Source organism: Pogoniulus pusillus, chromosome 8 (assembly GCF_015220805.1).
Source record: "Pogoniulus pusillus isolate bPogPus1 chromosome 8, bPogPus1.pri, whole genome shotgun sequence".
Classification (NCBI taxonomy): Eukaryota; Metazoa; Chordata; class Aves; order Piciformes; family Lybiidae; genus Pogoniulus; species Pogoniulus pusillus.
Window position 1 is genome coordinate 20,876,369 of NC_087271.1, and position 21,655 is coordinate 20,898,023.

The window sequence follows — 21,655 nt, forward strand, 5'->3', positions numbered from 1 at the left end:
TTTTTTCATTGAATAGGATATTATAGAGTTGCATGTTGAGCTAATAGTGAAAAATGGATATAAAATAGTATGTATGTCCAAATAATTAAGTTAGCCTTTGTTCAAATAATTGTTTCAGTGAGATGTCAAGTTGCAGAGTTAGAATAGTGGAAGTTGCCAGAATAGCTTCATGTGATTTTTCTGAAGCAGTCGTTATGTTTTCTGTTGTTGTTCTGCAGTGTATGACTGGTAAACTTTGTAAAGATCTGCAGAAGGGGTGACTCCTTTCAGGGTTTTGGCCTAACACTGATGAAATTACACTTTGTTGTATATTCAAGCAATACTGATCCTTGCCTTCGTAAAACAGCTTTTTGATTTCAGCAGTGCCTGGTTTTGGGGTCACGTGGGCTAGACAGTGAATGCATTCTTACTGCATTGAGACTCACTTGTGCACCTCACTTTTTTTTAATATAAATCTTGGAATTTAAGATGGAAATGTGATTTTGATATAGGGATTACTTACTGGTTTAATTTAACCTATTCTAGAAGCAGCCCAGAAGGAATATTCCATTCAGGAGGAATGTCTGAACTACAAGGTGCTGAACCGAGACCTTAGCATGTGTAGTTATGTGAACACTAAGTTATTCTGCTTCCTGAAAATTCTGCCTTACAAGTTAGTGCAAATGATCTTGGCATTCCTTAGGTTTTGTTACTTTCTCACACAGGTCAAGAGAGGTTTGTTGATTATCTTCCCAGTTAAAATGTGCTTTCTAATAGCAATTTCATTTGAACAACCTGGAAGTTAGCAAGGAGTAAGAATGAATGGACTCATCCCTTATCTTGGAAAACTTAAAACAAAGTTGTGAGCTTCTCTCGTAATGTTTCCTTCTTGTAAGAAATGTTTTCCTCTAGATGGCTTCTGTGGCTTCTTTGTCAGCTTTTCTGTCATAAATGCAGTTCAAGCATGTGAAGCAGCTTTTGGCAGGAGCGTGCCAGTATGCCTTTGATAAAAAGGATTGGTTCTGCAAAACATGACTTCTTTTCTTCATGAAAGGGCTGCTGATTGTAAAGAAAATTACTTCATTGGAGAGGCTTCTATCTATTTTTTTACCTCCAAATTATTGTATGTACCAGTTCTAGAGAGTTTGCATTTACTGGTTTTTTTTGTTCTCTAGTAACACTCTCCTTTTGTATTCCCCAGCTGCACCTGTGTAGAAACTGGGCTTCAGGTTTTCCAGTGTAGCCCTTAGCTTAGTGTGTTTAACTCTCTTTAATATTTTTTTTTTGTTGTCTAATAACTACTAATGGAGAGCAGGAGTTGGAAATAACCCTTTATAGCCTGTACATAGGAAAATGTGATTTTGACAGTTTGAACGGTTTGGTCAGATTGCAGCACTTGTTTTCTTTTTTTTTTTTTTTTTTTTTTTTTTTTTAGGAAATATGTTTAAATATATTTAAATATGCTGAAAATACCATTTTTCATGAAGCCTAAACAAAATTTTATGGCTTCTTTTGGTAAACATAAAAATCTGTGTTTGGATTCCGCCTTTGCCTGATTCCTTTCGTTAACTTCGCAGAATTTAATCTCTGTGAAGACTCATGGTCTTACCATCTTTAACTTTTTAATATCCTGATGAAGATCAATTTTCACCTTACCATGGAAGAGGAAGATAAGGGTATAGCTGACAAATACATACAGATGTTAACAATAATGATTCTTGCCCTTTATTCAGAAACTCTTAATATATTTTCACCTGTACTGCCGCTGCTGTTAAAAGTGCAACTTGTGTCAATAAAAAGAAATGAAAGAGGCAGAGGTCTTAATATAGTTTATATATATATACTTTTAGTTCCTATATTGAAAAATAAAAGTAAATCCATTATCTGTTTTTTGTCATTTTGTTTTCTTGATTTTTTTTTTGTTTGTTTTTGTATTGACTTTGAATGTAAATAAAGCTCTAGTTCATATAAGATGTGGCAATAAACTTCTGAAAGCTTTAGAATTCCTGCTGATGAAACTGTTTGGAACATAAGTGCAGGCAAACAGTGCTTTAATATACTTTATAACTTATATTCTATAATATATAGAATAAAATAATTGGTTTCATATGTTAAATATGTTCTAAGTGAAAGATTTTTCTCTATCTTATTAAGTAAATGAGGGTGGGTTTTTTTTTTGGTTGAAGATTCCATAGTTAAAGATGTAAACCAGCAATTTCTTGCTTCTATAGCACAACATAGTTCAGAGCTGAGATTAGAGAAACCCTGTAGAGTGGCTAATACTCGAGGGCATCCCCAACTAGAAAAGTATGTGAGTTTAGGCATGGGAGGAAGGAAGGATCTGCTTTAAATTTAGTGTAGGGTCACTGAGTCTTAATGATAGATTAAACAAGGGAGGTGGAATAATGAATAGGGGTATGCAATGTGTAGCACTAATACCAGAAGTCCATGGTTTTCACTGGTTATTTAATGTCTTTTCCCATATGTTTCTGAATAGAGCAGGTTATGGCAGAGATGAGCTAAGGAATAGCTTTGTTAATGAATTGTTAAATTGGCTGAATTCTCATTTTTAAAATGTATATATATATCACAGAGCTGTTAATAGTATAGTCAGGCATCTTCTATGCATTTACCTTAAATGTAGCAATATTAGTAACTATATTTGTCACTAATTTACATATATATTCCTAAAATACACTGTGCAGATTGTCTGCATAATTTTCTTTTCCATTGTGAAACTAACAGATATTTTCTAAAGCAGAAATCAGTTTCAGATTCTTTCTGAATATTGCTGCAAAGAAAAACCCCAGCAGAAGCAGCAACTTGGTAGATGTGCAAATGAAATGGAGGAATAAAAAAGCTAACAGCTCAACAAACCTTGTCTTAGAATTTATCTTAGCTTGAATGCAAAATAATGTGAATAGACTATCCAGACAAACTCAACCACACAGGTTTAATTTTTACATTCATACAGGACTGAGAAAGGTACCACAGTTTAGTGTTGAGTCCATGCTGAGTTCTTGCATGTAAGTCTGACAGTTCTTACCAACCTGATACCAACAACCTTGGTGAACCAAGCAAGTCAACGCTTGAGTTATTGATGGGTTTCAGGGTAACCTATATTCTCGTTTGTGTGGTAAAGGTATTAGCAAGTCTTTAGAGAAATGCATTCTGCATGTATTTTTTTTTTGTTTGGGGTTGCAAATGTGATTGCAAGCTGTACAGGAATGTAGCTTTGTCTAGTTGCCATGGTATAGTATTGGTGAAAACATAATGGGTGAGACCTTTCAGTGGCTCATGTTCCTTTTTAGCTGCTCTTTGTTGGTTGGCACTGGAATAAAAGTGTTGCAGAGAGTGCCTACCTGTCTCTTCACTAAGCAGCAAGTTTGTTGTGATCTTTAAAGGTAAAAGTGGTGGGAAGAAGTAGGAAAAAATGTGAGATTAGAGGAGTGTGAGAGGATTTCTCTACATGAAAGTGCTGCACAACTCTGCACAATTGTGGTGCCTTGCTTCACAAGTCATAGATTGAACTGCTTTTCCATATAATATCTGAACTTGCAAATAGTTTGCAAAGATTTTAATAGATTTTGTATTGTCTCTAGCAACAGTAGAACATGCTCTCTCATGAAAGATTTATTGATTGTCTAGAATTGAGACAAGTGAAAAACACCCAACAGATTACCAAAAATTATTACCTAAAATTGGTAGGCTAACTGCTCAAAAGAAGCATTGTGTCTGAAGCACATAGCTTACAGATTTTCTCAGGCTTTGCAACAATCAGGTATTTATTTTGAAGTGTGTTTGGGTAGGAATGGAGGAAAATACTGATGAGGACATGTTAAGGAGCACATGTCTTTGTAAATGATTTGAGATTTGTGAAGGGCAGTAAAATGTAGTCTCTCATTGGACTGAAATGGACAGAAAGTTAGAAGAGGGAAAGGCCTTTTGTTCTTTCTCTTTTTTTTTTTAAGTGAGGGGACAAATGTTGCTCTTCACTATAACTGACTTCCATTCATCTCCTTATTAGTTCTTAAAATTGCCAGCTGTTTCAGCATTTATTGACATGACTGATTACTTTTGAGACTTAGGCAAATGCACGAGTAGGTCAGTGATGAAAGGCCAATACATGTATTTACTGTGCCTAGGCTATGGCAAACTAGTTTCTTTTGAAATGAAGATGAGTGTTTATCTTCAAATAAATTTGTCTGTTTTTTCCTTTGCTCAGAACATGACAGCTGTGAAATGTAGCAGCTCTGCTTTCCTCTGCAAGAATCACATTGACTCTTTCAGTGATAAATCAAACCCTAAAAATAATCTCTGAGGCCCTTATCAGCAGGAACCTGACTATATCCAAAATACTCTGTGTGCTTCAGCTCATTAAGTCAGCTAGTTCTTAAAAAAGAAGTAGCACAGCCAATACCAGATACCAGGAAAGTGTAAGACAGACTATTTGCTGAAGAGTTACTGTGCCAATTCCTGACAGTGGAATTGGAACAGATTGAAAGACAAGAACTTCAAAATGATAATTGTTTGCATCGTAGTCTGAATATATGCACATGTGATGCAGACAAGCTGGGATCAAGCCTGTGTAACTGGCATGCAGGCTTTTTCTTGCTTCTCAACCTTTGTTCACAGGATCACAGTATGGTAGGGGTTGGAAGGGACCCAAAGAGATCATAGAGTTCAACCTCCCTGTGAGAGCAGGACCTTACAATCTAACTCAAGTCACGCTTGACCATCACTCAGTAGTGGCAGTAGCTTCTGGCCTTGGCTTTTGTAGGTCTCAGAGAAGTTGGGATGGGCAGAAAGTGTGTTTAGTAGTTTAAACTTTGTTTTCCTGCCACTTCTAAATATCTTGCATCACAGTAACTGTTCTTGGTCATGTCCATAACTTCATAATCAGTAAGTATTAAGGTATGTGTTTCTCCACTTACTGGTGAAACCACTGAGATAATTTATTAGGATTATCTATTAAGTCTAAGTGTGCAATCCATATGAAGTTACTTGTCCCTTGGCTTTTCGTCAGGTCAGTCCACATACAGTTTGTTGATCTTAATAGTTTGACTTTTCTGATTTAGAGTGGTTTTCTAATATTTTCTAGCTTTTTCTAGAGATCTTCTAATTCAGCCTTGCATATTCCTTAGTATATGCACCTCCGTTCAGCTCTGTTATAGCCTCTGCAGGAGAAGGCAAAATAACCTTCTGAACTTCAGGTGATTTTTCTACCATGTCCTGTGAGGTACTCTGAAATCTCCTGGAAAGTGCTAAGTAAAAGTAACATTTTCTATAATGGAGTGAAGGTATGAGTAATAGACCTCCTGAGTTTGTACTGCCATTTAAAAAGATATCCTAAAATGTTAATTTTAAATGGAAAAAAATGATGTTTCTCAATGTATCAACATTTTACGAGATAAAAGGAGCTGAAATTCAGATGATAGCATTAACTGTCTGGTTGGTGGTTGTTGTTGTTTGGGTTTGTTTGTTGTTTTTTTTTTCCTGTTTTTTCAGCAAATTAATATCTGTCCCTGGGGAAACAATATTAAAAATAGTATCTACCCTTTATTTTCCCCGGCTGTGCCAGGGGAAATTTAGGCTCGAGGTGAGGAGAAAGTTCTTCACTGAGAGAGTCATTGGACACTGGAATGGGCTGCCCGAGGAGGTGGTGGAGTCGCCGTCCCTGGGGCTGTTCAAGGCAGGATTGGACGTGGCACTTGGTGCCATGGTCTAGCCTTGAGCTCTGTGGTAAAGGGTTGGACTTGATGATCTGTGAGGTCTCTTCCAACCCTGATGATACTGTGATACTGTGATTTTGTAACTGGTTGCTTTGTTAAAAGAATAGTTGCCTCTTGATAGTGATCTGATAATAGAGGACTTGGTAGCAGTTGCCTGTTGAGTTTTGTAATATGCATAAAGGTTGGTTAAGTTTCTATTGGACAGTGCTTCCTTTAGCTTACTACTAAGCATATATACCTCATTATTTTTTCAAATGACCATTCCTACTGAATAGAAAAACAAGCTGGGGCTTCAAAATGTATCTTTTCTGTGTCAGTGCACTATATGTAGAACAAACAAACACAAAACTTCAAGTATTGTCATCAGTTTTACTTTGTTAGTCAAAGGCTTTCAGGAATTTTCAAATAAATTTGTAAAATTGTTTTGGCAGTCAGTCTTTGTTGTTTGATCTCTTTTAACCCTAATCACATCTTCCTTTCAATCTCTAATGTCACAGCTAGCTCACACTCCCAATTCTTTTATACTCTTATTTCACCTCATGCTTCTATGCTAATAAAATGAGGGTTTTTTTTCTTTTTCTAATACTCATGGCTCTTGCCTCAATATCTTAAGAATATGTTTTCCCTTTTTCTTCTATAGGAATTTGTTTCTTCTTTTAACCTTCTATTAAAAAATTCAAAGGGTCGTGTGGTTTGAAGTTCAGAGAGGGGATTACCACAATTAGGTCTCCTAGGCACTAAAGCAATGAAGAATAATAATTATGGAGGCTGAACCTGTGTGCAGTGCAGGCCATATAGCAGCAGTCAGTAGCTTCTGCTTTAAGCCCAGGAGATTGTTACTTGCATTTAGCAACAGCAATCTTCTAGAATGATAGATAATTTTAGTTATTTAAAGATGGAGATCAGCAGAGAATTTCTTCATTCCATGGACTTAAAGTGCATGAAAATTGAGACATTGAGAAGTAAAACACTGTAGAGACAGTGAAACAGTTGTATATAGAACTTGAGTTATAGTGAACAGTAGAATATAACATAGTGAATATACTTAATATTTGCCACTTGCTGTGGCAGCTCAGGAAAGACCAGATACAGAGCAGTGGCAAAAAAAGTATTATGAAGTATCTTGAAGAGAGCTCAGATTAATCCTCAAACCTCAGACCTTGAAGAGACAGGAGGCTGATACTGCTGAATGTTTGAGGGGACCCCACTTCATGTGCTTGGAACATTTGTCTTTTCAGGTTATATTTTAGGTGAAGATATGTATTGCATGAAGCAATCAGAAGTTCACATTACAGAAGTGTAGTAAAGTTTAGTCAAAACATTGCTTTAATGTTCTTCTCTGTTTTCTTTTAACCACAAAAATACACTGATATTACCCAGTGGATCATTTTATTGTAGGCTGTGGTGTTAAGATACTAACTTGGCACAGAACCATTAAAAAGCATCAAGAAGGTTTAAAGAGTTTTAAAGTACGAGGTCAAATGAATGAAATAGAGGATAATGAAGTATTAATGATTTTGAAAAGTAATTTAAAGAGAGGGCTGTGAAATAAAAAATTGATTGGAGAATGTACTGTAGTAAAACACACATTTGAGTTCCTATGAATTTAATAAAAACTCTGAATTAGAACTGACTTTTGGTAAGCTTTGGCATGAGAGGAGTTCTTTTGAGTTCGGTGTGGATTTTAAATATTTAGGTTGGAAGTGTTGTTTCCCTCCCCCCCCCTTACATTCCAGCAGAGTGGATTGAGTATATGTGCAAATAGAAATAGTTATTTTAGCATAGTGAGTCTTCCTTGGAGAGTTCCAGTGGTATGAAATTCTGAGGAGGCAGACACTGTTGTTTAAAAACAGCCTGATTCTGACATCTTAATTCACTAATAGAAAGCATTCCCTCATTCAGACTTCAGTCAGCTGCTACAAGGACTGGTTAGTTATCATCTGATATCTTAGAATTGCATTATTGTTTCTAATGTAATGGCTACACTTAAAACTTGATGATTGAGATAACCTTTGTTCTTGATATTTTAATATAATTTATTGTATTATGTATTGGTGTTACAGAAAGGCAAAGAGAACTCTGCATGGAGCAGGCTTAGACCGTTCCCCTCAAGTGAAGCTTGTGTCAAGTGGCATGAAGTGTTCTGATCTGGGTGCTACTGCTGGTCATGGTTCATACAGTACCTTACTTGTTTTATACAAATGCATCCTGCTTGTGGATTGCTGGCTAAAATGGCTGCATGTATCACTTTTTAAAGTGAAAAAAATCAGTTTCTTACTGACTACTGGTAGCCTTGTCCTGAGAAAATACAATATATTTTTTCTTGCCTATGGGGTAGTTTTAAATGTGAATCACTTCTTTTTGTTTTTAATTTCCCCTCCCAATTTCTTCTGTTTCTGTCCTGTGTCTTCTGTTAGTGTGGGCCAGTGCAATAGGCTGTGGCAGAGATTTTTTGCTAGTTTTACATCTCTTTGTTTTTAGTAGTTCTTGTCAGTCCATAGTTAGCTAAAACGACACTTTTATGTGACCCATAGCCAGGTTCCCAATGCTCTTTGCTATCTGTGGGATTTTGTGTGGTATAGAGGAAAGCCTTTAACATCTCTAATCTTGAAGACTATTGCCTCCCTTCCATCTTTTTTGACCAAGATGCTTTTTGCTTACTTTGCAATTCTTTCTGTCATTGCCCTGTCCATGTCGTTGCTGTTTCCAGATATTTTTACTTACTTGTCTTGGCTCCTTCTCTGTTACAATGTCAAAGTCAAGATTCTGGCTTTGCTATCAGTGACCCATGCAACCTTGCTCTGCATCTGATCTCATTTCCCTGCATCCCCCAACTCACATTCCACATTCCTCACAGTCCTCTGACTTTATTGCTCCTTTTGTCTGCCTTTCATGCACTCATTTTTACACTGTCTTTCATGCTGCCTATGTGCCTGGAACAGTCTTTAGCATCTCAGCCAATTTACAGCTTTGCATAAATTCTATTTAATAATAAGACTAACAAAAGTTCATTATCTACATTATTTCAATTAACTTTGTACCTGCATAAGCGGAAAAACAGCCCGAGGGAAAGTACTGTTAAACTTTGTTGTGATTTGTTGTGATTCAAAGATGCAGATTCAGACATGACAGTTCTTTGATGGTCTAGCATAGTATTTAATTTTTAAAACAATTTGGTAGGTGCTAGAATTCTGTGTTTTTGGACAGTAGATATCAGGTTTTCCTAATTCAGAAATAAGAAAATAGCTGCTTACTCCTCACAAGTGAAACCACCAGAGAGAGTTGTCATCATCATGCTACCGGGTACAGACTTCTTGCCCTATGATGACTTTTTACATGCTCTTCTCCTTAGTAATATTGGTGTGTAAAGGTTTTGTGTGCTGGATTCATAACTACTGACAAATTATATCTTTTGTGTTTAGCCTTCCTATTAAAGCAACATACTAATTGACTTGAAAATAGAGTGACAGAAAAGAACCTAAGACTGCCTGTATCTGAGAAGTTTTACTTTAGCATATGGATTTTCTTAAAATATTCAAAGTTGGTTAGTATTTAAACTCTCTTTTAACACCATTGAAAGTGAGCTGAGGGAAAAATTTGTGTACTCCTCCAGCATCAGTGTATAGCTGCAAGGCAGGGCATACTGCAGGAATTACACACAATTTTCCAAGTATAATTGCATCTGAAGTATCAAGGGGAATTTTTCTATTTTTCTTCTTCTTTTTTTTTCCTGTAATTTGCTTTATATGGTTGTATTGATACTGTTCACAGCTGAGTTGTGGAATCAAATAGAAGCGCCATTAATTTCTTTTTAAATGATCTTGTATATTCTGGAGATGATAATCCGAAAGGTGGCTGCCATAGTAATGTGCCAGTCACCATGGCATCTGAACATTATGAAAAGAAAATCTAGGCTGCACAAAGACAATGCCACCAATTAGTACTTCGAGCTGATCAAAGCTGGGGAACCAAAAAGTTTGCCAATAAGTGTAGCTGAGTGGATGGCACTAGAAGTTAGAGTTTGCTTTAAGAAGATTTATAACGATTGCAGTCCTCCTATGAATATCATGTGAATTTGTAGATAAAAGCCTTAGAACAGAATTCTTACACTTAACTTTGCTGACTCGATTCAGTTGCGTGGTGTGGCTGTAGGTTTTCATTTCACTGGCCTAGTGAAGAAGCAGTTTCTAGTTCTGCCTTATAGAAATCTTTTAGCACTTTTCTCCTCCTACAGAATTTTTAACTTTAACCTGAAATGAAGTCAATTAAGAAAAGAGGTTTTTCTGTACTTGCCTGGTAAATATTCCTGAAATGTTTGCACTCTAATTTCTTAATAATTAACCAACGATGCCCAAATGAAATAGTTATTCTAAAGCACGCTTGTTTTATCTTAAATAAATGATTGTGGCTTGTTGTTTGGAAGAGGACTGCTTTGGCATGAATTCCACATCCAGTTATGATCTTAGCTTGAGCAGTTTGTTTAATCAAACATTACTCTAATAAGTCTTACATGGTCCTTTACCTGACCAGGCCTGACTATAACAGCAAGTTTATTCTGCGACGAGTTGCTCAACAGATGTCATTCTGGTCGAATAATGCAGCAGAATACTTGTGCCTTGGCTAAAATTACTTCAACTTTGATCACTTTTGTCCAGCACATCAGTCTGGCATTGTGCTTTATACCAACATAACACTTTACCCCAAGCATGCCTTTCAAGCTTAGAATAGCAGAGGAATGTTATTGAATTCAGTGCAGTTACAGATGAGTTAATGAGAGAAGGGAAATACTGTTTTTTTCATAATGCCTTTCTGTTGTACTTTGGAATTAAAAGGGAATCTGAGGAATGTGACTTCTGAGTTATTTATTTTTACTTCTGAAGGCTTTTTGAAGGCAATATTACGTAGTTCTATGGATCCCAGGCTTCTGTCAATAAGTTTTACTTGTTATTTGAAAATGGCTCATTGTAGAGCTTTATGTTGTCAAAATAATATTAGTGAGACTTTTCAGTGTGTCATTGCTGAGTGGTTAACTCGGAGGGGTGGTTTATCCTGGTTTTTAATGGAAGAAAACTAAAATGCTTAGAACTGTGTTCTGGTGCTCAGGGATCAGTATTGTTACATTTTGCTCGGCTGTTGTGGGGTCAATATGGAGTAATGACACCTCTGTACCTTGATACTGCTGCAAAATGAATACTGCACAGCAGGCCAGCTCCTTGTTAAGCAGCAGTGAAGAAAGGCTGTTTGTTTTGAACAGTAGGAATGAGATCATATACCAAGTTCTATAGAATCCAGTCTTCCATAATTCCATTTTTCACAGGAGTCCTTGTGTATATGCATGGACATAAAAAATACTTGAAATTAAATAAGTCTTTAAGGTGGAGGGATTTTTGTTTTCTTGTTTTCTAATTCGGGGTCTTTTTGTGTGGTGTTTTTTTGTGTGTGGTTGGGTTTTTGGTGTTTGACATTTTGTTTGGGTTTTTTTTAAGCATGATAGCATGCTTAAATGTGAGCATTCACTAATATGAAGTCTATTTTAATTGCTACTATATACTTTTAATACTTTGTTCTAAGCCAAATCAGTGTGCTTAGTTTAGCTTCTTTAATTAAAATATAGTCAGTTGTACTCTTTTTTTGTTTTAATTGACATGTAGTTACTAGATCACATCACCTTGAAAAAACTTCAGAGCCAAACCAGTATTAATGAAAAGGTTATTTGTTGTACAAATAATTTATTAGTTTTGCCAAAAAGAAAAAGAGAGAGAGCACTTTCTTGGTGATTCTAAACCATGCAATGGATGTAAAGCTGAGCTGAAAATCAAACTCAGGTACATGTTCTAGATAAGAAACCTACATGGTCATCCTTTCATCCTTCAGTGAGTTGTAGATGAGTGAGTTTGAAGTAATATATCTTACGCTTGGATAATGAATCGAAGCTGCTGGTTTCTGCTGGTGCAGAGTATTTATATTTATAAAGCTTTAAACTAACTGTACTAAAATTACTATCCACGTAGCCTCTATATTAAATGTATCCATAAGTGTGAGAGAGTTCTTCACAGGTTTTATGAAGGGAGACTTTATTAGTAGAAAATACTGCTATCACTACCACTACTAAAAGTAGTGAGAGTAAATAACACTAATTGAATGGAGGATCTGAGAGCTGGAAATACATTAAGAGTACTGCACTTTGTGTTTGTTCTCTGTATGACATGAATTTTCTCAGTCATACTTTTTTTGTTGGCAAATTCATGCAGCAGTGCCATGAAGTCATTTGAAGAATGTTGCCCAAATCAACATTTGTGAGCAAATGTGTGTGTAGAAATCCCTACCTTCTCCCTCATTCCCTTAGGAAATTTACAATGATTAGAATAGTTCTTTTACTGCATAATGTCTGCACATGTGTCCTTCATCCATGTATTAATGTGCTTAAACTATGGGCAGATAGAAAAATGAGAGTCCATGCAGCAATTTATCTCTTAAGATGATCCAAATGAAGAGAGTTTTGGTGATATTTCATTATGCAAATGCATATTTTTCAAGTTGATACCTACTGCCAGATGTTGTGTATACATTCTGTACCAAAAATAAACCACAAATTTAGAGAGAACATATGCACATTCCATATGTTTCTATTGCTGTATTACCTTACTACATGTCTACTCAAACCTCAGCTGTGCTTTAATGATGAAGCTCTGGCAAGTACTGAGTAATGGGTAGGGTCAGATGATACAAAATGCCTGTCTAGTGGATCACTTGGTTTAATTGCATGATGTCCCTAAGAGTGGTAGTTTAGAGTTGTTCTGGAATATGAAAACTTCAAGTATATGGATTGTGTTAGGCTTTAGAGGACAGTTTTTGGAGTAGTCTCTGCTGAATGTTAGGAAGTTCTTCACAGAGAGTGATTTGCCATTGGAATGGGCTGCCCAGGGAGGTGGTGGAGTCGCCATCCCTGGAGGTGTTCAAGAAAATACTGGATGAGGCACTTAGTGCCATGGTCTAGTTGATTGGATAGGGGTGGATGTTAGGTTGGACTGGGTGATCTTGGAGGTCTCTTCCAACCTGGCTGATTCTATGATTTGCTTTGAAGTCAAATCTTATCCATCTGCCTTAATATTTTTTGGCTTAGTGTTGGTTCTTGTATCTGTTAGCAGTAGACTACACAGCCCTCTTAGAGCTGAGAATAAGGTTCAGAACTTTTGACTTTCTCAGATATTCTGTCTAGTGAGTAATCATATAAAGCATTGGTTAAATGTATCAAACCTTACTTTTATCTCTTAGAGAGTGAGGAATGGTTTTTGATGTAATGTAGATGGAGGAGATCTGTACTGGGAAGCTAAAACAGAGCTGTGAAGATACAGGAAGACCTGTGCAGCAGTTTTATAGAAGAGAACCCTAAAGCCAGAACTGGTTGCTGTAGAAGTTTTAGCTTTCATAGTTCTGGCCCAGCCAGGCAATATTTGCATGGGCTGGTTGTTTGTGCAGTCTTTCCATTCAGTTGTAAGGTATTATTCAGAATTTGAGGTGTCACTGCCTGCACCAAATGAAAAAATACCTTTTTTTGTGATTTAAATAATGGTTTATTACAAAATCTCTTGTAAAATGTGGCAGCTTCTCTTATCTGTGTTAATGCTTTTGTAGACAGAGGTTTGTAGCTCTTGTGTTTTGCAGTATTCTTCCCTCATTTGAAGGTTTCAACTTTCTTCTTTCTCCTCCTCTTCCTCCTGGCAACCATCGTGTGAGATAATTCATGGTAGTGACCTGTGTTTCAATAGCATGAAAAGAGTTGATGTAAAAATGAGTTTATTTGCATTAGCATACTTCATTGAAAATATTAATATTTTTATGATTAATATAATCCTTTTTTAACCCCATTTGAGAAACTTATGCATAACTAGTTGAGTTTCTTATTGCATTAGATGCAACAGGAACCTGAATTTTTGGGCTGAAACAGAATGCCTATCTATTAAAACCTGCAACCTTTGTTGTTACTACCTTCTGCTTCCATTTTGTTTCATTACTTTGTAATGAATTTTACAGAGAAAATGTGTATTATGAATTGTTGAATGCATTTATGATACTAAGTAATGAATCATCCTGAGTGATGAGGGCCACAAAGATGCTCAGAGGGCTAGAGCATCTCTGCTATGAGAACAGACTATAAGAGTTAAGGCTCTTCAGCCTGGAGAAGAGAAGGCTTTCAGAGGACCTTGTAGTGGCCTTCTAGTATCTGAAAGGGGCTACAGGAGGGCTGGAGAGGGACTACTGACGGGGTCTTGTAATGACAGGGCGAGGAGTAATGGAATTAAACTGGCAGAGGGGAGATTTCAGCTGGATGATAGGAAGAAGTTGCTTCCAGTGAGAGTGGTGAGACACTGGCACAAGTTGCCCAGGGAGGTTGTGGCTGCTCCCTCCCTGGAGGTGTTCAAGGCCAGATTGGATGAAACCTTGAGCAACCTGTTCTAGTGGGAGGTGTCCCTGCCCATGGCAGGGGGTTGGAAGTGGATGAGCTTTGAGGTCCCTTCCAACTTAAACCATTCTACGATTCTGTAATTTACAGATTTAAAGGTTTTTTAGCATAGTTTTCCCAGTTGATTCTGGCAGATTTGTGTGTCTGAATTGTCTGAATTCTCGAGTGCTGGAGAAACCTGGCTTACAATAATTATATTAAAAAAAAAAAATCAAAGTGAAAATCTCGAGGCTGAGGGAAAGTATTCAATCTACCTGAACTGCTTTTGTTAGAGCAAGCTCTGATTTTCTTTTATTTTTCACTTTTACCAGGTAAAGAGGAATGTATATGACCTAACTAGTATCCCTGTCCGTCACCAGTTATGGGAAGGCTGGCCTCCTTCAGCCACGGATGACTCAGTAAGTAGCTTTGCTTCTCATTTTATGTCTTCTTACAACTAACTGATTTTGCTTGAGTTTTTGCTGAGCATCACCACAGGCAGTGACTTAACATTACACCTACTTCATGGGCTTCATCCTGAAAAGTACAAATACTGAAGTACCAAACTACTGAAGCATGTGGAAACGATTCACATGTAGTAAATTCAGTGTGTCTTTTAGATGAGGAGACGTGTTCCTAGACTGAAGTGAAGCTGCACAGTGTTTTGGAAGTTGCAGCCTATTGCAGTGGCTGAACTTCAGGAAAAATGTCCTGCTTTGTACATGTATTTTCATTTGCATGTCTCTTTTTGCTCTGCTTGTGTCTGGCTTTAGGCAGGGGGATCTTCTAAGGTCCCTATATTCTGTGATTCTGTGTTCCTCAAAGCAGTGGAGAGCTTCACTTTATTGTGAAGTATCTACATTGATCTCTGCTGAACCAGTAAAAATTTATGGACACTTGCAAGGTTACATTTTGCAATAGTAAATACTATGTATACAGTGCAATATGTATTCCATTTTCACATGTGTGTTGCAGGTTTTAGAAGCACCATTATTTAGAAACGGAGGGAAATCTTAGCAGGGATCAATATGAACCTTTGGTGACAGAATCAGCTAACTATGAATTGTGGGACTTAACTGTGGAATTCCACTGAATGTTAGACTTGCTTCCTTTGTATGATTGTCCCTATAGTGTATTTTACAGCATATATTTCAGTTGTGCTCACTATATAATCTTCTTCTGGTAGTATGTTCCCAATGCCAGCTGTGAGATCCACCTTTATTTTAAACGAACAAACCAACCAAAAATCCCCAAAAGTCAGAAAGATAATTATGTAGTTATATTGTATGTAGATTAAAATGTAAAAAAAATGTATTTCAAATGTTATCAATTAATTTAAACAAGGGGTGGAACCTGAATATTCTACAAAAGGAAAAAATAATTTGGAATTGCTTTCTTTACATATTGTCATTCTCTTCAATCCAGTAACTTCTCTGTTACTGCTCTCTTCTTGTCAAGAGGGGTTTGCTGTTTGTATGGTAAGACTGCTGCCTTTTTGTGCTGGGTGAAACATTTATGCCAATCAGAAAACAAAACCAGGCAAGCACAGACTATCTGAATTTCTAATGTACTTGTCAAAATATGTCTGTGGTAGTGTTTGCAGAAACAGTAGTTAAGTTTGAGAGGGATAGGTAAATCTATGTCCCTCTGTTCAGGAGCGTATCTGAGACCATAGATGTTAGGATCTGAAATAACAGCATGGTGTCATGTGGTAATTACAGGCTTTGAAATGTGGATCCATTTTAACATTTTATTTATTTACCCCAAGAAAGAATTGGAAACTCAACACTTCTAATCTGTTTTCCCACAGCTGTTAGAAGGCGGGGGGAAAATAAAAAGGCAAATCTTTTCTTCCTTTTGAATAGAATACCTCACATGTGTAAAACTCATAAATCTGTTTTAAGTCTGTTTTTGCAAGTGACATTGTTGCAGGTGATTTTTTTTGCTTTTTCATCTTTAATGAAATTGGTGGATGTTGAGTCATCTGCTCCAAAGCAGGAGAGTCCTCCGAGCTCACTGCTCGAGTCTGGTGCAGCTGAGAGTTGTCAGCTGTGTAAACAGATTTGAATGTGTTACCAACAAAAATATAATTAATTTCTGTCTAAAATTAGAGGCCATAGCTAAGTATTTATAAAGATTTTGTGTCACGAATGACTGTCTATGGGTCTGTGATCTAAGTATATTTTTCCTTTGCAAATTAGAAATATTCAGTAATTTAGCAATTAGTCACAATGCCTTCAGTCCAGTGGCAGATTTTTAAAATCAGGGTTTTTTTTCTTTTTTACCTTATAGTACTCCACTGCAATCAAAGAGTTAAAGAAAGACTTGATTAAAATACTTTTTCATTTCCATGTTATGCAGCATAAGAAATACTTTGTAATACCACAGGAGGTTTTTTCAGTGCAGTTCTCGTTAACCTTTGACTTAGCAAACAGGACAACTAAATAGACTTGGCATAATTGGATTCCTGTATCATCTTGAGTCTCTTATGAACCTGACAGACTACAGTCTTCTGACATTATCAGGAAATTTAGTGGAGTCAATAGTCATTTAAAACATTGTTGCTTCATCTCCCTTCAGAACTAAGATATGTTCTCTGCTTGTAGTGTCTAATGAAAGATGGGATACTGTATGAATTGTCAATAGCTCTTTCGGGTCCTTTTGCACACTTCCACTAGGGAAATGGGTATCAAAATCTCCACACACAGGAGAGCATTTTCATGCTGTGACAATTTGATTGTGGGGAGCAAGGCTTATGTAGTCCATGGAAATCTCATTTCACCATTCGGCAAGGACGTATTTTTAGCTTTTATCATGCCTAAGTAATTTTTAATGCCACAAAGTATATCTCTGCTATTTATTAAAGTGCAAACAAAGTAGATGTATGAGTTTTAAATATTTATTTTAAAAATAAGTTTAAATAAAGCCTAAACTATCCATTTTTGCATGCATATCATTCACTAATATAATGAAGTGTCGGAAGTTATCCTAGGAAAACAAACATCATCTGCTTTAGATAAATTCACAATTTGTTCTCAAATCTTATTTTGGGTTTTGTAATGACCCTAGCATCATAGAGCTTGTAAAATGAGAACCAGGCCAGAATAATTTACTAACATTTCTGAAATATACAGCAGTTCTCTGGTATATATATCTATAGTGGTTGAACTTCGACTGATAATTACTGGAATTGCCAAGTCAAACAAGTGACCCACAAATATGTGTGCATTAACAATCAATCTGAGATCAGTCTTGGGGGGTGTTTTAATTACAGTTTTTATACCTGGAAGCACTGTGGGTTTATTTATGTGAGTACAGATAACTTCTGAGGTGTTAGCTCTACACGTGTATGTTTGAGGTTAAACTTTTTTTCCCTTGTGAGGTCACTGAGTTTTGCTCTATTCTGCTTTATTGCTGGGAAGATGAGTTTTTGTCCCTGGTTTTTCTTATGGGTTTTGGTAGCATAGAACAGCAACACTCACTATGAGAAGAGGAAGAGAGGTTGCTTTTGTGCTGCTTTTGTTCTCTCTACTTAAGCTAAAGCTTTTTTCTGTAATTGGTTCATTGTTTTAGGCCATTTCAGCATAGCCATGAGAAGTGCTTGCTTCTTCGTAAGTAACAGCAGTGAGCTTGTCAGAATAGGATGTATTTCTGCATTAAAAATATGTAAAAGTTTTTGAATGAGGTTGGAGGTGGGAAAGGAGAGAGAGACAAAAACAGAAAATTAAACACCCTGTGTTGTAGCTGTTCCTTTACATGTGGATTCTGTACAGTGAAGCTTGATATCCATCCTTCCACCTACTGTCAGTGGTATGTTGACTAAACGGTATGGCTGATCAAGACCTCATATTCATTTCAAGACGAGTAACAGTACTACTTTGTTGTATAGATAAGCCATTAGATATTGATTTATGTAGAAGTAGGTCTACTCTGACTAATTACTTGACTGCATTGCTGAAATCACATTTCAGATGTGGCATGCATACCACAAATAGGTTGAGATTCTGCATCATCTCTTGTGAACACAGCACTTGCAGTTGTGTGGTAGCAGAAGCAGATGCAGTTGATGTTCCTTAACTAAATTTAATAAAGACATCTAGGTTGTAATGAAAATTCTCAAACTCTTATGTATGATCTAATTAGCACTGCTGTTATATTTAGCAATTTCATTGCTAAGTACTGAGTGCAGTCTGTGCACAGATAGAAATCAAGAATGCTGATAAATAGTCAAACCATTTGTGACACTTGTTGGCTAATCTCCAGATTTTTTAAGAGGTTGAGTGTTAAGCATCTGAATAATTAGTATTTGGAAGTATGTATTTATTTCTCTTTCCAGGTCTTAGGGTTCTAAACAGAAAGTTCATTTCCACATGCTGCTATTGTGATATGAAAACAAGTTGTGAGGTTTGCATGCACTGGCTGTTTAATCATAATGGATTCCATCTCTGCAGTTACTGGATTATTTGGATTTTTTTCCCTGCAGTTGATAAGACTAAAGAGTGAATAGTCCTGGTGAGGGAAGTGCCTGTTAATCAGAAGCATAAACTGGCTATGTTGAAATTAAAATACAGACATCATTAGAAATTACTCACCTACTTTTTTTTCTGTGTAAGAGTATCATAATTATAATTTGGATTGTCTGTCATGTTAATTACTTTGTATGTTACTTTCCTTCTCATCAGTTGCTTGCAATAAAGCAGTAGAGTGGATCTGGCAAGATCCTTTTAATTCACTGAGGCAATACTTGCACTCTTTCTCGTTAGGTGGATTCAGGAACATGATACAGTTTCAATTTAACATTTATACTATAATCTAGACTTAGTAGTGACAATCTTTAGATGGTAGCCAGTCTTGAAAGTTCATGGTTACCTGTGAAGCAGCACAGTCATCATTAAGAAATAGAAAGGTAATTTAATAAACAGCTCCTAAATATCTTTACTTTTAGGTAACCTTTTGATTTTGACTTACGGCTTGCTTGAATGTTTTCATGTGGATGAAAGTTCCCAGAATAAATAAGGAGGCCATAATTGTTCCTTCACAATTGGTTTTTACCCCTGTCCTCCTGTCTACTTTCTATTTGTAAAATTGAACATAAATTGACTGAAATTAATTTCATTTCTGTAAAAATGTTCATATCTGGTGCAATCAGTTTTGTGTTTGGCTTGTATTTTTTCATCACAAGGGAATTTTATTTAGTACTGTCCAATTCTAAAGCTTCATTTTAACTCAGTTGGAGTTACTGCTTTTGGAGAAGGGTTGATTTCCTCATGGCACAGCAACGAGTCTCACAGAAGTGTAAGAAGTGCAGACTGAAGAACAAAACACATTTTATCCTTATATTAAAAATACAAGTCAGTCTAGTATCTATGATTTAAAAAATGAAAAACACAACAAAAAGACAAGAAATAAAATAAACCTCCAAACAAACAAAAAAATCACAAGCAAAACCCAACCACCAAAAACTCCTCTCCCCTCAACCAAACCTTACAGTTTTTCCATTTCCAAAACTCTTAACCATGCTAGTCCCTGCTGGGAAAAAAAAAATGTTTGTCATATTGTGCTCATGGTTCTTCTTATAGTCTACTTTTTTGTTTTGTTTGTGGCTTGGGTTTTTTTACTTGTTAGAAATACTGGAAATGATAGAAAAAGGAAGTTTACTCTTTGCCTCTGTTTGTTGTAAAGATATTTGGACAGCAGTAGCTGTGTTCTCAAAAAAGAGAGGAAATTAACATTGCTTTTCTTAGTTACCAAAAAAGGATTCTAGTTTGTTTAAATCATTTAGCCGAAATTGAAATGGTCAATAAACTCATAGAATTTTAAAGCTGACCTCTTGTTTCTTCTGGCAAGATGAGTAAGGTTGATTTGGTAAGAGTCCGTTCTGCTGGGCCAGTTTATTGTCACTGATCAAACAGAAATTGTTTCTTTGAAAGCAGATGCTATGGTAATCTTTTATCTTTCAGTGAGGAAAAAGATTTCAAAGAAGTGCATTTAGAAGAGGAGTGCATTTGACTTTACCTCATGTATAATCTGATATTTTCATAACCACAACTTGACTAGAGCATTGTTTCATTGAGACACTCCACCCACCTGAAAGTACAAAGCCTTTCTTTAGAGGAGGAGGCCCATGTGAAGCTTAAGATGTCACAGAGAACTTAAGGCAAATCCCTATAAACAATGTACTAGATAAAAGGCAGGTGCCCTAGATTGCACACCAGTGCTCCAAATGTTCATGGTTGTGCCAAATATGAGGTGTAATTAAAAAGACTTAAGTTTCCTCATTTAGCTCATTTAGAGCTTTCATACTGGTTTCTATATATCCCAGGTTTGGTCTGCTGTCCTCTGTTAGCTGGTGATGATACTCTGTCTTCTACAGGGAAAATTTTATAACTGTTACTGAACTTTTTAGTTCTTTTAGAGAACAAGGTCTCTTGCTTTGTCTGAGATTCCAGTTGCTCTTTGTAATGAAGAATAATTGCTGTCACATTGATCATCATGGGGGTTTCGGTAAGTTTTTGTAGCAGCTTTATTAAAAAAGAATAAATCCAGCTATTTGGCTCATGTTTGAATATGACTTGGGCTTTCTTGCTGGTTCTTGGTCATAACCAAGCAAAATAAGATAAGGATATCCTTGCATTACTTGGCACACACAGATTAGTATTGATGTTGAATTACTTGCTTACTGAAGGAAGGAAGAAGGATGTGAGTGTTAATGTACCTCCTGTGTTCCATGGATAACCATAAGAACACTTATTTTTCTGAGCCACAAAATTTGCCTGTTCTGTCCTGATCACTGATCAGGTATCTGTCTGCTTAGGAGCCATACAGTCTGGCCATTGCAGTATTTCTAACACAGAACATAATGGTAACTTATTCTCCACTAGAATCCTAATTAAATTAATAAGATCTGCTTGTAAAAAAAATTAATTTTCTGAATTATCAGGTTTTTAGATGCATATTTGCTATGCTAGTTCCTTAAAGAAAGGTTACTAATATTTATTAGCAAGATGTAAACAGGATCACATCGAATCCAACCCCTACTGCCAGAGCAGGACTACACAATCTAGCACAAATCAGAGAAACACATCCAGACAGACCTTGAAAGGCTCCAGAGAAGGAGTCTCCACAGCCTCTCTGGGGAGCCTGTGCCAGTGCTCTGGGACCCTTACAGTAAAGAAGTTCCCCCTTGTGTTGAGGTGGAACCTCTTATGCTGCAACTTACATCCATTGCTCCATGTTCCTATCCCAGGAAGCAAGTGAGCAGAGCCTGTCCCCCACTCCTGACCAGCCCTCAGATGTTTATAAACATTTCTGTCTTCTCTTCTCCAGACTAAAAAGTCCCAGGTCCCTCAGCCTCTCCTCATAAGGCATGCCCTTCAGTTCCCTAATCATCCTTGTAGCTCTCCACTGGACCTTCTCCAGCAGTTCCCTGTCCCTCTTAAACTGAGGAGCCCAAAACTGAATGCAGTGTTCAAGATGAGGTCTTAGCAGGGCAGAGTAGAGG

General features: G+C 36.6%; 1 protein-coding gene across 2 annotated transcripts in view; it reads left to right on the forward strand.

Annotated features, from left to right (window-relative positions):
* Positions 1-21,655, forward strand: part of FAF1 (Fas associated factor 1) — a 190,537-nt gene that overhangs the window by 77,514 nt on the left and 91,368 nt on the right. For both annotated transcript variants that reach the window (XM_064147538.1, XM_064147537.1), the window contains one exon: positions 14,487-14,573. In XM_064147538.1, the coding sequence (XP_064003608.1) occupies positions 14,487-14,573 (87 nt within the window). The remainder of the gene's footprint in view (positions 1-14,486; positions 14,574-21,655) is intronic.